Here is a 17,013-nt window from a genome sequence, read left to right on the forward strand (position 1 = left end):
AAAGCACAGTATTGGGGTGGGAGTTACCTGATTTTCCAGGTGTTGTGTGTCTCAGTTCCCCTGGCTAGGAAAAGGGATTCCCTTCCCCCTTGCACTTCCCAGGTGAGGCGATGCCTCACCCTGCTTCAGCTCTCGCTGGTCGGGCTGCAGCAGCTGACCAGCACTGATTGTCCGGCACTCCCTAGTGAGATGACCCCAGTACCTCAGTTGAAAATGCAGAAATCACCGGTCTTCTGTGTCGCTCGCGCTGGGAGTTGGAGACTGGAGCTGTTCCTATTCTGCCATCTTACTCCGCCCCCCCCCCCGGTACTTTGTAAAGAATAGATATAATAAGCATTTTGTAGTGGAAAAATAAATATAATTAATTTTTGAAGGCTTTTCTTTTTTATTATATTTCTGGAATACATGTTCTGGGATACATGTGCAGAACATGCAGGTTTGTTACATAGGCGCCATAGGTTTGTTATATACACATGCCATGGTGGTTTGCTGCACCCATCAGCCTGTCACCTACATTAGATATTTCTCCTAATGCTATCCCTCCCCTAGACCCTCACCCTGCGACAGGCCCTGGGGTGTGATATTCCCCTCTCTGTGTCCATATGTTCTCATTGTTTAGCTTCCACTTATGAGTGAGAACATGCAGTGTTTGGTTTTCTGTTTCTATGTTAGTGTGCTGAGAATGATGGTTTCCAGCTTCATCTATGTCCCTGCAAAGGAAATGAACTCATCCTGTTTTATGGCTGCATAGTATTCCATGGTGTATATGTACCACATTTTCTTTATACAGTCTATCGTTGATGGACATTTGGGTTGGTTCCAAGTCTTTGCTATTCTAAATAGTGCTGCAATAAACATACTTGTGCATGTGTCTTATAGTAGAATGATTTATAATCCTTTGGGTATATACCCAGTAATGGGATCGCTGGGTCAAATGGTATTTCTGGTTCTAGATCCTTGAGGAATCGCCACACTGTCTTCCACAATGGTTGAACTAATTTACACTCCCACCAACATTGTAAAAGCATTCCTATTTCTCCACATCCTCTCTAGCATCTGTTGTTTCCTGACTTTAATGATCTCCATTCTAACTGGCTTGAGATGGTATCTCATTGTGGTTTTGATTTGCATTTCTCTAATGACCAGTGATGATGAGCTTTTTTTCATGTTTGTTGGGCACATAAATGTCTTCTTTTGAGAAGTGTCTGTTCATATCCTTTGTCCACTTTTTGATAGGGTTGTTTTTTTCTTGTAAATTTGTTTAAGTTCCTTGTAGATTCTGGATATTAGCCCTTTGTCAGATGGATTGATTACAAAAATTTTCTCACATTCTGTAGGTTGCCTCTTCACTCTGATGATAGTTTCTTTTGCTGTGCAGAAGCTCTTTAGTTTCATTAGATCTCATTTGTCAATTTTGGCTTTTGTTGCCATTGCTTTTGGTGCTTTAGTCATGAATTCTTTGCTCATGCCTATGTCCTGAATGGTATTGCCTAGGTTTTCTTCTAGGGTTTTTATGGTTTTAGGTCTTATGTTTAAATCTTTAATCCATCTTGAGTTGATTTTTGTATAAGGTGTAAGGAAGGGGTCTAGTTTCAGTTTTTTGAATATGGCTAGCTAGTCTTCCCAACACCAGTTATTAAATGTGGGCCCAGCGAGGGGAACATCACACACCGGGGTCTGTCAGGGACTTGGGGGATAGACAAGGGAGAGCATTAGGAGAAATACCTAATGTAGATGGTGGGTTGTTGGGTGCAGCAAACCACCATGGCACATGTATACCTATGTAACAAACCTGCACATTCTGCACACGTATCCCAGAATTTAAAGTATAATAAAAAAGAATAGTTTTCAAAAAATAATTATATTTATTTTTCCACTACAAAATTCTTATTATATTTATTCTTTACAAAGTACCAGAAGAATGAGAATAATCTTCCAATATGTTTTGTCCCATGTTGATAATAAAGTAGTAATTACTTCTAATGGGAAAATCCTACTCATTCCATATTGTGTGTAATACTAGCAAACTAATATATTTAGACACAGGATAAAGATGAACAAAGCAATATCCTATTCCAAAAAAAAAAAAAAGGTGTAAATATGCACTAAATTGTGAAACAAGGTAAAGAAATACATAGATGTAAAAGAAATATTGAAATATACTAAGAAAAAAACTCTTCTTTTTCTTTCCAGAGTGAAGTAACTGGCCCTCCCATAAATTCTAGGGAACCAGGCCTCAGTGTTTATTACTGGAAATGCACCAGCTTTGTGGAAGTTTCTGGAAAGGAATGTTGTGGAATTGGCGATTGAGTGAAATAGCTTTCTCTCCTGTCCCCTGGTTCACTGACTTGAACTAAGCCCAAGGCAAAAGTAAGAGGAGGTCTCTTATAATCTGTCAACTTCCTTCTCACTTAGGACCTTCCTTAAGGATTAAAAACTTAACTTTTAAACCAGAGTTCCCCTTTACTTCTCTGCCAGACCCAACTACATTAAGGGATTTGATGGGTCACCAATCCAGCAGGGTTATGCATGAGACACTTGGCTTCCACCCACCTATGGAATTTAATTTATGCCTGGTTGGTTTGACTTTTTTTCCCTCAATCACCGTCCTTTAACAAAGGCCAGTCAATGAGCTGAGTTTTGCTGTCTTCTGCTATTAGGACCATTTTCTTAAGATAGCAATCCACAGACCATCACAATGAAGTGTGTTTGTGTCTATGAGTGTGTGCCTACGTGTGATATTCTTTCTTTCTTTTTTTTTTTTACAGTATTTTATGTTTATCTTGATCTGTAATAAATTAAAGTGGTCATGCTTTTCTCTAAGGATGACCTCATCCAGCTCCACCCAAGAAAGTCTATTTATTGGGAAAATAGTTCTTAGCAGAGAAAGACTATATCTTCTTTATCAAGTTTGTGATAAAATTATTACCAGTTTCTCTGAGGTAGGTCTCTCCCCATGCTCATTCTTCCTACATAATCCTCTTAGATAATCTACCCAAAATATACTTTTCATTATGCCATTTCCTTATACTACAACATACAGTAGTGTGTATTCTGTGGAACTGTAACAGGCATTTCTCAAGGGCAGGAATTCTATGATTTACTCTCTCTATATATATTATATATTATATGCATATCCCATATGCATATATTTACTATATAGTGTGTGTGTATATGTATGTATATGTGTGTGTGTGTGTGTGTGTGTGTATATGCAGAAAGTTAAAGTCAACAAGCATCTTTAGTAGGGAGGTCTTTTTAAATTTATTCTTCATGAATGAACTGCATATATGGCATGTGAAGATTATCAGAGTAACCTAAATGCAGCATACTGAAAGAACAGTAGTCCTGAAAAACATAACTCTGGAAACTAATGGATAATTGCATTGCTTGCTTTCTTAATCATTTCAAACACCTCCACCTGCATTTCATGGTTCTTCACACTTTTAGACAGGTGTCTAACCATTAGTCTCATAAACTAGACACATAAAGGTCCAGGGGCAGCTGAAGTTATTGGAGAAGTGTGTGGTGCTCCTTGGTGTAGGAACTCCAGGGAAAATTAAAGAACTTGTTAAACCAGGTGTCCTTAATTTGAACCCCTTAAAGTTTCTGAGTTTTGACTGGAACTGGAGAGATCAGAAGTTGAGGAGAATGAGGAAAGTATTTGAACTTCTGGAAACGGGTGTGCTCAGTCTCTGAGAGTCAGAATCCTTGAAACTGGGCCTTTTCTAAGTCTGAGTTCTAATGAAGATTCCAGTTTTCACAGTAGAAGTTAAAGAAAAAAATGTCTAGAAAGGAGTGATTTAGAGATCCTTCTAGGCCTATATTTTTCCCATCTTATGTTAATTGTAATTGGGTCAGTTAGAATTTGGTCTATTAAATAAAATGGTTTAATGTTTTGAACTGTCCACCTATTCTTCCATGCCATTTAGTAGTGCACTCAGATGCCTAAATTATCTACCAGGTTTTTTTCTGGCTCAATAATGCAACACTCCTATAGTCAGAAAACGATTATCGTAATAATTTTAATCAGCACCAGAAAATTTAATACCTGAATGCAATGTAAACATTTTTGTTGTATTTATGTGTTAATTGTTTCCCTCTTTTCCACTAAACTATAGCTTCCTAAGGTCAGCAATCATATTTTACATCTATCCTTTACTCTCCATAGCTCTCAGTCAGGGTACTAAATGATTAATATGTCATTTAGGCTGATTGTCTTATTGACCAATTACATATCAATTAAATTAAGCTACCAGCAGTCATATTTCTGGCAACAATTATAGGACAGGGTAATCTCTGAGGTTTTATATTTATTATGAATTTATTTCCATCCTCATTTGGACACCCTAGTGACTGAAACACAACTGACTCCTATGGGCCTACAAAAACGCCTCAGTCCATTCCTTATTGATGTCTCTGACTACTCTGTTCTCCATTTATCACCTTTTTTTTTTACTCCATTGATCTTTCCTCTTCTGTCCAATCAAATGTACAGTGTTCACATACCAACCAACATGTTATCATTACAAAACGTGCAAGAATAACAGTGCAAATGTAATTGATATTCTGCCATGAAGTAAAGGCAAATATTGCCTTCTCTATCCTTCTAGTCAAAAGAATACTAGATTTGTTAGATTTTATCATGTATTTATTCATTAAAGCAGCATTCATGGAGAACATAATGTGTTTTTAAATTCATGCTTTGTGTTTTTAACTTTGATAAGAATAAAACGTGACACGATCTCTGATGCCAACAGGTTCATAGCCTACATCTTACTACTAAAACTTGTGTCAATAGAACTCCTTTTAAAAGAAATGCTTTTGGCCACCTTTAGTATTGCCTGAAGTTAGTTTCATTATAATGTAACTTAAATACATCTAGACAAAGAACAAGTTATACATTCCTTATACTTATTCATTCAATACATGACCATTTATTGAGAGCTTACTATAGTTCAGGTACTGGGAGTATCACAGTGACAAGGGCAGACAAAATCCCCCTGACTTCACAAACTGTTTATTCTGGTGGGAAGAAACAGTGTGGAAACCAAAGAAACAAATATGGTTAATTCTCTTTTTTCGCCCAAGCTGGAGTGCAGCAGTGTGATCTCAGCTCACTGCAACCTCCGCCTCCTGGGTTCAAGCAATTCTCCTGCCTCAGCCTACCGAAGCAGGAGATTACAGGCATGTGCTACCATGCCTGGCTAATTTTTTTTTTTAAGTGGAGACAGGGTTTCACCATGTTGGCCAGGCTGGTCTGGAACCCCTGACCTCAGGTGATCCACTGACCTTGGCCTCTCAAAGTGCTAGGATTACAGGGTAAGCCACCACACGCGGCCAGTTAATTCTTGTTATATACAACAGTTGTATTCTATAAAGTTGCCACAAATGCTAAATTGACAAATACTAAATGAACCATTGCTTCTGAGGGAGATACTGGATTTGGTTCCTATGAGCTTCTGGTTACAACATTTTCATCAACCTATGAATACATGATCTCTTGGATGTGTGATTCTGTTTAAAGACACTTGATTTAATATGTATTGTTGGTTCATTGACATTGGGATCCTTAGCCAGTAGCTCATGCCTGAAGGAAGCTTGTTTAACACATGTATTTTTCCAGTAGGGCATATCACAGCCTTCTGGCACGTAGGAACACTAGACAGCACTTCAGCACTATGCTTGGGGCCATTCTAAACAGTGAAATTGGAAAAAAAAATGCAAAAACCATGGCACCAAATAGACCACAAAAAAATAAAAGATACTTGTTTACAATATGAGAGCTGAAACAAGAAAGGAGTGTAGTCTTATTCTGTCTCAGCTGGGAACAGGTATATCAGGGGACTCAAATTTTTTGCCACTCTTTCCTTTTCATGAATGATCTAGGAATATTTATTTTGGGGTTACAAATAAATTTCAGAAAGTAGGAGAATTTGCAACCATGGAATCCATGAAAAATAAGGAATGATTGCATATAATAAATATCGGATAGTAATGAATGTTGCCAAAAAATGAAACAGATCTGGAGACTGATGGGGGTTTGGGAGAACTATTTGAAGTGGGTGACGAAGACAGTCTGCCCTGAAGAGGGGACACTTTAATTGATATGAATCTTGAAAAGTAGTTAGCCCTGTGAAGGTGGAGGACAGAGGGAGCAAGTGTTAAAGTCTGTGAATCAGGAGCAAGCTTGACTTGGCTTGTGTGAGGAACAGGACGGAGGTCTTCATGCTTGCAGCAACAACAACAACAAAAAAAACTGAACCCACAGAAGATGAGCTTGAAAAGCTGATCGGGGTGAGATAATGTGTGGTCTTTTGGGTCCACTAAGTGGTTTAGACTCTGTTCTAAAGGGTAACGAGAAGCCACTGAGGGGTTTAAAATATATTTGAGCTATAGCTTGTTAGATAATTTTACAGCCCTCCCCCAAAGTTTACAAATCAAATTTACCCCCAAACAATACCATTTAAATGAATCATATTAACTTAATGTGACAAGTGATGCTTCACTGAAACTAAAGTTCTGTTCACAGTGTGACTATCCGGCTGACTTCCCTGGTGCAGGTTCTTCCCAGTTCAGCGGCCTTCGTGACCCTGTGTGGATGATGGCTCCAAGAACCACCCTCCTGTGGCACAAGTCCATCATTACATATTCATGGTTCCTGGGTGTGGTCTCTTCCTCTAAGTCTGTCACGACTGTAGCAAAGATACTCCAGCAGGCCTGGAGTCCTACATACATGGTTATAAGGCAGCAGGAAGCAGGCGATCCCTAGTATGGTTTTTTGACTCTCACCTAAAGGAAAACATAAAATAAATGTTTCCATTAGAGAACTCATAGGTACCTCACAATCCCTCAAGAAGGAAACCCACATCCCTGCTAATTGTTTGAAAACGTTGCTCTCACAGAGGATTATTAGGGCAGTGAAAGTATTCTGTATGATGCTGTAATGGTGGATACGTGTCATGATAAATATGTCCAAACCCATAGAATGTACCATACCAAGTGTGAACCCTGATGTGAACTATGGAGTCTGGATGACAATGATGTGTCAGTATGGATCCATCAGCTGTAACAAATGCACCAGTCTGGTAGGAGATATTTACAATGGGGGAGGCTGTGCATGCATGGCGGAAAGGAGTATATGGGAAATCTCTGTATACTTTCTATTTAATTTTGCTGCGAACCTAAAACTGCTCTTAAAAATGAAGTCTAAAAAAAAAAAAAACCCTTGCTCTACATGCAAAACTAAATGACACTTCAGTAATGAAGGAAGAATATATTTTAAAACTATAACAGCATAAGACAGACACCAAGGCAGCCCCAAAATGGAACACCGGAAAAGAAGTCAGAAAACAGTGGCTGAGGCCTGGAGAAAAGGAGACATCCCCGTGTGTTCTGTCAGTGTTTGAGAGGAGATTATGGGGTGAGGGAGGACTTTATCTGGCTGGCAAGATCAGACCCTTTGCGAGGAGAGAGAATAGTACATTATCTAAGAGCAGAAAGCAGCATGAACAAAGGCTTGGAGACCAGAATGTATTCAGTGTGTGGAGGAGATGGTGAATGCAGCTGACTGGCTGGAGCAGAGGGTTTTAATTAAGGAGCGATGGGGAAAATACACTTGGAACGCCTGGTCCTGCCATTTCAGCACGAATCTGCCCAGTGGGATCAGATGGTGGTATTCATAGCCCTGGACTGTCTTGTTACAGTGCTGGCTGTGGGATCTGTAGCATGGAGGTACTTTCTCAATGTAGCTATTTGTACTGAGCCTGTCACTAGCTTGGTGAGAGGTGGAAATTACTTGACAGTCTCTCCGGGCTCTCACCCATCCAAAGCATGAGAGAGAGTGGGGAGTGTCAGAGTGGGTGGGCGTTGGGGAAAGTGAATTCTTAAGAACTAGAGCTTTCAGTGAAGGAGAATAAAGGGCATTAGGAGGCTTACCCAGAGTTGGGCGGCAGTCATGCCAGGCAACCAGGCCCCCACAGTGGAATCTCTGAACCCTCACACTTCCCAATAGTGAGCCCTTCATTCCCAGAGTGCTTGATTTGGTATGGAAAAATAGTCTCTCTCTCTCTCTCACACACACACACACACACACACACACTCCAATTTATCAAAAATCACTTTGGAATTTTAAATCTCAGCTGATGACCTTTCTCAGAATAAAAAAGTCGCATTTTCGTTCTATGGGTTCCCTATTAAATTGCAAATGTGGACTATTTGGCATGTGCAGTTCACCCATTTAAACCCATTTGACTTTGTAAGGCGGGGTGATAACATTTTGGATTTCATTTTTGTTTGTCCTATAAGAGTCTTGAGCTTTAGCCAAAAACCCAGGCCTTGGATGAGTGTGCTTTAGACCTCACTTTTTGTCACAAAGCCAAGTGGACTTGGGAGAGAGGGTGGAGCGGTCTGTTGAGACATGATTTTTAGTTTTGCCCTTCGCCTCTGGAGCCAGGGCCCTGGCCCACGTCCAGCCGCACAAAGAGATGATGGTATTTTCTAGGTAATTTTAAGGAGCACAAACCTAAAGTAAAGTCAGGTGGTTTCAAGTCTGCACTGAATTTTTCATGTTAAGGATTTATCATGATTTGGATTTTCAGCAGAGCTGTATTTTAAATGATGAAGGGAGCTGTATTCCTGTATTCTTCTGGAGACAGGCATGTTTTGGTTGTTTGCTAATGACCTCTGGTTTTGCTTATGGAGAGTTTTGTTAACAATGGAAATTTAGCAAAATAGAATACTTCTTTCTTTTTTTTTTTTTTTTTTTTTTTCTTTTTCTTTTTTCTAAACAATGGGAACCCTCGCAGTAAACTGTCAAAACCAGGCTATGGATATTGGTTATTGTAGCATCATTAAAAGATAAGTTAGTCACTTTGGCAATCACACATATTCTTCTGATCTTCTGTCTTAGCTCTTAAACAGAGCCTTAGCCTTGCTGTTTGATAGATCCTATTGTTAAGAGAAGAGAACTGCGGAAATGTATTCAAAAATTCTTCATAATTTTTCCAACCTCAGGAACCTATTCAACGATAATTAGCCTTGAAGGCAGCTGATTAAGGACACCCCAGTAGGGGGCTGCTCTTGAGTTTAAAGGTTAACACCAAGCTCTGTGTGAGAGAGTTTCAGCTTTAGGACTCAGGTCAAGTTCTGCCTACCGTAGCCTGCTTGCTTGCCTTGTCTTTTCGTGCCCTCTCTCCCAACTCACTCCCCATCTCACCCTGTAGCCACCATTTCTAAAATAAAAAGAAGTCTGCAGAGGGTGACAAAATTAAACCAAATGAAACTTTAAACTCCACTGCAGAAGACTTCTGTCTCAGGAAAAAGTAGCTGTCTTCAAGGCAAAACTGACTGACTGGATTGAACTGAATTATAATATCTGGTTCAAGCTGAGTTGTGTCCCTGGAGTGGTTTGACCTGTTTGTATTAGCTTTCCACTGGCCATCCATATTTGTCCCCATGGTATCAAGAACATCACAGAACTATGGGTATGACTTAAAGCTAAGTTGAAAAGAGGCTCTGTTGTCTTCAGAAAGGGGAATATATGTGTGTGTGTGTGTATATATATATATATATATTTTTTTTTTTTTTCTTTCATTACAGGCAGCCTGCCTTCTTCAATGGAGGCACAGTATAGCTGATGGTTGAGCCATAGTCATTGATTGCAAAGGGATGTGTTTAGGAAGGAGAGAAATAGCTGCTCAGAAATTGCCTTCTGTCTCTCTCAAATTGCACTGTTGGGGGAATTACATAAGTGCAGAATTGTGGGGAAGTGTGCCCATGTAGGTGTGCATTAGAGGCCAAGAGGGAAAAAAGAGTCTGCCTTCTCTTCTCCTTTGAGAGTTACGTTAGTTTGTTAGGGCTGCCATAACAAACTACCACAACCTGGTTTAAACAACAGAAATGCATCCTCTCAAAGTTCTGGAGGCTAGAAGTTCAAGATCAAGGTGTCATCAGGGTTGGTTTCCTCTGAGGCCTCTCATTTTGATTTGTAGGTGGCTGCCTTCTCCCTGTGTCTTCACACGGGCTTCCCTCTGTACACATTTGTGTCCTAATCTCCTCTTTTTATAAGGACACCAGTCATACTGGATTATTGCCCACCCATACAACCTCACTGAATCTTAATTACTTCTTTAAAGACCTTACCTCCACAGTCTCATATTCCAAGGTACTGGGATTAGGATATCACCATATGAATTTGGTGATGGAGGGAGAGGGTGATAATTCCACCCATAAGAGCTAAAGATATTACATTATCACAATTGACTCTTGGTTATGGACAAATAAAAAGTTAACCATAATGAACTTCCTATAAGTCCTTTTCACTACCACCACTTCCTAATCCTAGTACTGAAGGGCTCCAGTCTCTCCAAGGCTGAATCCCAGAGGCAACAGAACCTTAAGGGACCCAAGGATGTTGAGGGAAAGTAGCAGGAATGTTGACGCAATGTGGTTAGCATGAGAGGTGGCTTGGCTGATGCTGAATACAGAGACCGATGATCACCATCTTCAGAATACATTTACTGACTGGTGCAGGGTATTTAGTTGCCCTGTGGTGCTGGTTTGGATTCAGGCTTCTTTAGAGTCAGTGCTTGTTTTCAGGCATCATTGTTCTTCTCTAGACAAAACATATCAGAATATTTCATGGAAAGATATATTCCTCTCTCTCTCTCTCTCTCAGTGTCTCTCCAGTTGAAATTTGTGTGTTTCAGGTACATACTGATGCTTTAAGTCAAAGGATAAGTTTATTTGTTTTTAACGAGATAAAATTAATCACACATTTAGTTTCCATTGCTTTGTCCCTGTGGTCCACAGGATATTTCTGGCTAGATTTCCTACTATCCAACTCACTAGTGGCCTGCGTTTCATTACCATTTTTCATATAGCTTTCTTGCTCAGAAGCAGTTTCCTGATCTTTTCCCATGGTCTTCAAACATGCTGAAATCTTTGCCATGACTGGGCAGCAACTGTGACCTTCATCAGAGGTTAGATCTCAAGGTACCAAAGTAAGGGGAAGTAACATACTGGAAGCACAATCGTTAACCCAAGGAGGATGCCAAATCAAAAATTGATTTGAGAAAGTAGAGGTTCAGTCCTGGGGAGTCTAGGAAAGCCCAAGCCCAGAGCATCAAAGAAAGGCTGAAGGCTCTGTTCACAGGTGTCAGGCAGAAATAGGACTGAACTCAAGGTGCATTCACCACCTAATTACAGTCCATCTTATCTGCCTTCCATTTGCCAGACTGTACACCAAAGTGCTTGAGACACAACGCCAAGTAAGAAATGGTCCAAAAAATCAAGGATGGTATATCTAAATGGACAGTGGGTGGTCCCTAGACACACACTCATGTAGTAGTATTATGATCTGCTTAGATATTAGTGGTTGATGATTAGATGGGTTAGATTAAAATATCACAAACGTGGCCTAAAATTTGGATTAGCTTGCAAACCACATGAAGAATCGGCGTGCATCCACACAGACCATTACCACATTTCCCAACCACCCTCAACCAACCGTATCAATCTTCCAACACTTCTCTGTTCAAGGCCATCAACGAATTCCTAATTGCTACATGCAATGGTTTTTTGGTATCATCCACCCCTCATTCCTGCAGCTCTCTCTAGCCCACCTATGTTCCCCTGCTTTGTCTAGGTCCTCTCCACTGGTTCTGTCTCTTCTACTGTCTCAGCCCAAATGTTCAAAATTTCCTCCATAGTCCTTCTTCTCCATCCTCCCCACTCTTTTCTTTTTTTCTTTTTGAAACAGGGCCTCTCTCTGTGGCCTAGGCTGGAGTTCAGTGGTATAATCACGGCTCACTGCAGCCTCTATCTCCAGGATTCAGTTGATCCTCCCACCTCAGCCTTCCAAATAGCTGGGACTACAGGTGTTCATCACCACGCCTAGCTAAATTTTTGGTTTGTTGGTTTGTTTGTTTGTTTGTTTGTTTGTTTTGTACAGACAGGGTTTCGCCATGTTGCCCAGGCTGGTCTCAAACTCCTTGGCTCAAGCAATCTGCCTGCTTTGGTCTCCCAAAATGCTGGGATTACAGGCATGAGCCACCATGCCGAGCATCCCAGCTCTTTCCTCTCCCACAGCACCTCCTGTGACTGATTCTTTAGTGTGCACTTCAAGCCCACCCTCTCTTTCAACTTCAGACCTGCACTTCCACTGTCAGCTTAACCTGAGTGTCTCCACCAGAGGCTCAAACGCATTGTGTTTAAAATACAGATCAGATCTTCCTCTATTTCTCCATTTTTTCTATTTTCTACTCATTTAATGGTATTCATCATTCAGTTGACTGCACTAGAAAAGCTGAAAACACTCTCGTGAATGTTAAACATCTCTGAATCTGTTTAGCATGTAGCACATTTATCAATGCACATTTAATACATTAATAGGTAATTGCAGCAGAAAGTCTTAACTACATACCCAAGACTTTTCATAACACACCCCACTTTTCCCCTACCCAAACCAAAATGTCTTTGTTTTCATTATTTCTTAGGACAAATCCTCAGAGTTCACTCAAGCTGTCCCCACCTCTCACCTTTATATCCGTCTGGGAATAACATACTGACTCAGCCAGGTTTTTGCATGTTTTGCTTTCCTCTTCTTGACTGTTTTCCTTACCATCTGTCAAAGTCAATGTATCTTTCAAGGCAGGTCCCCTCACCTGCCCTAGATAATACCGTCCTTGACCACATCAGACCCTGGTAACACCAACACATCGCTACTGCCCCCAATCTTCACATTCCTCTGGCACCTAACATCTGTACCACAGAATTTAGCACCTGGCTACATACTTGTTCTCTTTCTTTGGTATAAACAAGGCAGAGAGCCAGTCTGTTTTCCAGTGGTTCGCAGACATGGTAGATTTCTCCCAGAGTTGTTCCCAGAATTGTGTCTTTGAGGGGGAATTTGTATTCTTCCTTTCTTCAGATGGTAAAAATCCGGGTACCTCCTTGTGATATGATGTGTTTTCCCTTTTGTCTTAGTTATCAGGAAATTTAGAGCTGTTTCAGAACCATATTGTAATAATCAGCTTATCTCAGGATCCTGGTAATAGCTATGTATTCTACCTGCCTTCTTTAGAACTCTTTTGTGTGTTTGTTCTTAATTTTGCAGTATATTTAACTTGTAAGACTCCATAAATCCTTTTAGAACAAAGTAAGAAAACAGATCCCCAAATAAGCAATATTCTTCTCTTATTATATCATAATTTTCATTCTCTTACCTGGATTGTTTGTGCTTGAGAACAAAATCAGATCTTGTATTTCTTTTGATTACCCAAAGTAGGTCCTTAAAAAATCATTGCTGAAATATGTGCTTTGTTAAAGTAAGTTGGATTATTTTAAATTGAGACAGAAACATCTCCTAAAATGACATCATTCTAACAAAGGAACCTTAGCGTGTTTTATTTCTGCTAACGGCAGGAGAAATAAACATCTTCTGATATTTTGAACATTTTGGTAAATGTTCAAAATATCAGAAGAAAAACAGGATGAAAATAAAAAGTTGAAGTTTTAGCTATCACTGGCATCTAGACATAAGACTTGAAACAGGCAAGAGGATTAACAAAATCAATAGTTTACTGCCAGTAACACTTAGAGTGCATTTTTTCCCTGCAACCCCAAAGCCCTGCTGGCTGCCTTTCTAATAAACACAATGTTCAGGTGGTGTCTGACTTATTTTTTTTTTCTTCCCTTATCCCCATTTTCACTCCCCCTTCCTAACATAAGATGGCAAACATTAAAATTGGCTTTCAATAAAACTACCTGTGCCAGTCATCAAATTCTTTTCTTTCTTTCCGTTTTTTTTTTTTTTTTTTCTTCTTAAAGCTCACCCAGGGAGAATCGTTTGACTTTGAAAGAAACCACAAGAATGTAATCAAAAAGTCACCTCCAGACTTGGCCTATGTTCATACTTCCTGTCCTTTTACCTCCACCTCTACCCTACCCACCCACAAACATTCATACATTCATCCACCAACACATACCTATGGCTGTTAAATATTTATGCAGACTTGTGAATAATTCATAAAAGTACAAACACTTTTGAGACTTGAAATTTATTCAGCTGACTGGGCTTTACCATTGTCCAACAAGTAGGGACTTAGTGAGTCCGTCCTTTCTTTTGCTCCTTTAACCAGAGTGGAAATGTTTTCCTTTTCATTATAATGATATACTAAACGAGTTGCCTTCCCCAACATCCTCCTCCTAAGTAATAACATTGCAGAGAGAGTGCACACACTTAGAGAGAAAGAGAGAGAGTGAATGAGAATAACAAATACAACTATCTACATAATTATGAGATCAAAGATGTCCCCACCTCACCTTCCTGCTCTAACCTACATTTTAGTCTAATGTTGGAAGATAAATTAAAGCTCATCTTTATCCCCAAAGTAGCCATTTTTGTACCAAACCAATGTGGGTCCATCTTGACCAGCCTCCTGTGACCTGAACTTTGCAAATTGTCCAGGACCCATAATTAATACTAGACTATTTTCCCACTGCCACTTCCAGCATCCTGAATCACCTCACCTCACATTTAGAGCATATTTGTTTCTTGAACAGAAGTTGATTTCCATTTGGCTTTAGTGAAACAGAATAAGGTAAACAAATCTGCTGCAAAGAAGGAAGCGTATTAAATATATTTTACATTTGAACAAAATATGTTGAACTTCTGCTATTTGTGATTCTCCTTGCTGGTTCTCTCCACCATTAAAGTAAATACAAGTAATATCTGTACACATATTAGATATGATGTAAAATATATAACATTTAGCAATGGGAGATGTGGGAGTGCAGAGCTACATAAAAAACCTCTCCTTGACTCTGAAAATGTGTGCTTTATATATATGGTCTATTATTGATGCAAGAAATAGAATTAAACATTTAGATAATTTTACCATTAGATTTTATTAGACCTGTTTGATAGGATAAATCTGGGCACTTTGGTATATATTTCTTGAAAAACATAAAATCTGTCTAAATGTCATTTTTACTAAATGTAGCAAGATCACTAATGTCAGATTAGCTTTGGAAATTAGAAAATGTTAACCTGAGCATGTGAGAAATAAATATGAAGGGGGAATCAAAGTGTAATCCATGGATCTGAGTTTATATCTGAAATATTTACGCCTTTCTTTAAGAATTGTGTGTGTAGGCCAGGCGTGGTGGCTTACGCCTGTAATCATAGCACTTTGGGAGGCCGAGGCGGGCGGGGATTGAGACCATCCTGGCTAACATGGTGAAACACCATCTCTACTAAAAATACAAAAAAAAATTGGCCAGGCGTGGTGGCGGGCGCCTGTAGTCCCAGCTACTCGGGAGGCTGAGGCAGGAGAATGGTGTGATCCTGGGAGGCGGAGCTTGCAGTGAGCTGAGATCATGCCACTGCACTACAGCCTGGGTGACAGAGTGAGACTCCATCTCAAAAAAAAAAAAAAAAAAGAATTGTGTGTGTATGTATATATGTATATTTAATTTATTTATATACATGAAATGGGTTGTTAGCCAGATGTTAGAGTAAAAGGTTGGCAGTTTAAGGGCAAGAGTGAAAGTATTTTGCTACTTAACTTACCCACTACTAAAATGTGTTTGCACAATTTGACATTGAATAAGTAATAAATAAACCAAATAAGTCAAGCCTGCATATTCTACTTTATTTGCTCATTCTTCTAAGTTTTCAAAGCTTCGAGGCGCTGATACAACCACATGTCTAGCTGCCTCTAGGTCCAGTCCATCCTCATCCCTGTACACCCTCCTAATCCTTAATACCAGTATCCACCTCTTCCCTCCAACCTCCTAATGCAGTCTCTAATCAACCTGGCCATCGTAGATATATAGAATGCTTCTTTGTCTAAATAATACCATGTTGGACATGAAACCACTCAGCCATGGTAAAAATAGAGTTGGAGCAAAGCAACCAAAGAGGGGCTCTTTTGAACCTGCTTGCCTCCTTTACTGCCACATGATCTTTCAGAGAGAAAGACTATCAGTCCAGAATGAGAATAGCAATCCAGAGAACAGCTGCCTCAATTTTGCTAATGAGCCAGCTTGGCTGAACCTGGTTTTGGAGACATAGTGACTCTCTCTGCCCTCCTCGACTGAAATAAGCAAGAAACCAGAATGCCAGTGGAGCCATAGCCGTTGAAATGGCTGTAAGAGGAATTCAAAAGAACATCCTTCCTTGCTTCCTGTTTTCACAATGGTTCTATATAGATTTGTGCTATTAAAACACCAGTTTTGAATGAGAACCTTGGGTGGAGCTGATATTCATGAAAATCATGCCAGTGAGGGAAACACTCCTTTTATGAATTAAGCAAAGCTTGTTGCTTTTTTCCATGGCTTTAAACACTCAATACTAGTCAAAACCTGTGAATATGTATACATTCTTTTATATGGATAATTAGCTTCTTTATTGGTGGCGCCTCCTGGATTAGGAGGATTCTTCCATGCAAATAAGCAGTAGAGAGAAGCAGTGCAACAAAGAACACCTTTCATGTGGCTTCAGAACTTATTTAGCAAAACTTCTACATTTATAGAGAAGTAAATGCTAAATTCCTGAATTTCTATAACCTTCTTTCAGATCGTTCCATATTAACTAATTCAGATTAAAGTCCTTGCATATTTTTGGTTAATGCACACAAAAAACAAATGGACCACCATACATAGTCTGTTGAGAATAGTTCACCAAAATTGTTTATCTCCCGTTTTGAATTTCTCACCATAATACAAACAGGTAAAGATACCATTTAGAGATCATAGTATTGTTTGAATATTAGTCACAGAAGTTAAGATAAATATAGGATATTTTGTCCATTAGAAGGATCTCAAATTAAGTTGCAAATAAAGTTTTCCAGTGATAGTACCAAATTCATAACACCTCCCTTGGGCCAAAAGAGTTGGTTTTTTGGTTTGGTTTGTGAGTTTTGGTTTACTTGTTTGTTTAAGCACTTTCTTTTTATGGTGGAAGCCTCCATTTTTGTGTGAGCCTGAAGTTTTGGGGTCCTTTGGTGG

The 17,013-nt window shown here is 39.5% G+C and overlaps 1 protein-coding gene across 6 annotated transcripts in view; it reads left to right on the forward strand.

Moving 5' to 3' along the window:
• The window catches only part of DYNC1I1 (dynein cytoplasmic 1 intermediate chain 1), a 343,168-nt gene that overhangs the window by 297,558 nt on the left and 28,597 nt on the right, over positions 1-17,013 (forward strand). Inside the window, exon 15 of one of the 6 annotated variants that reach the window (XM_033192657.1) lies at positions 2,194-4,569. The exons of the other annotated variants lie outside the window; for them this stretch is intronic. Within the exon in view, the coding sequence (XP_033048548.1) occupies positions 2,194-2,310 (117 nt within the window). The 3' untranslated portion in view covers positions 2,311-4,569. Of the gene's footprint in view, positions 1-2,193; positions 4,570-17,013 lie in introns of those variants that run through there. 6 annotated transcript variants of the gene reach the window in all.

This window comes from Trachypithecus francoisi, unplaced genomic scaffold (assembly GCF_009764315.1).
Source record: "Trachypithecus francoisi isolate TF-2019V2 unplaced genomic scaffold, Tfra_2.0 Lachesis_group4, whole genome shotgun sequence".
In the NCBI taxonomy this organism is placed as follows: domain Eukaryota; kingdom Metazoa; phylum Chordata; class Mammalia; order Primates; family Cercopithecidae; genus Trachypithecus; species Trachypithecus francoisi.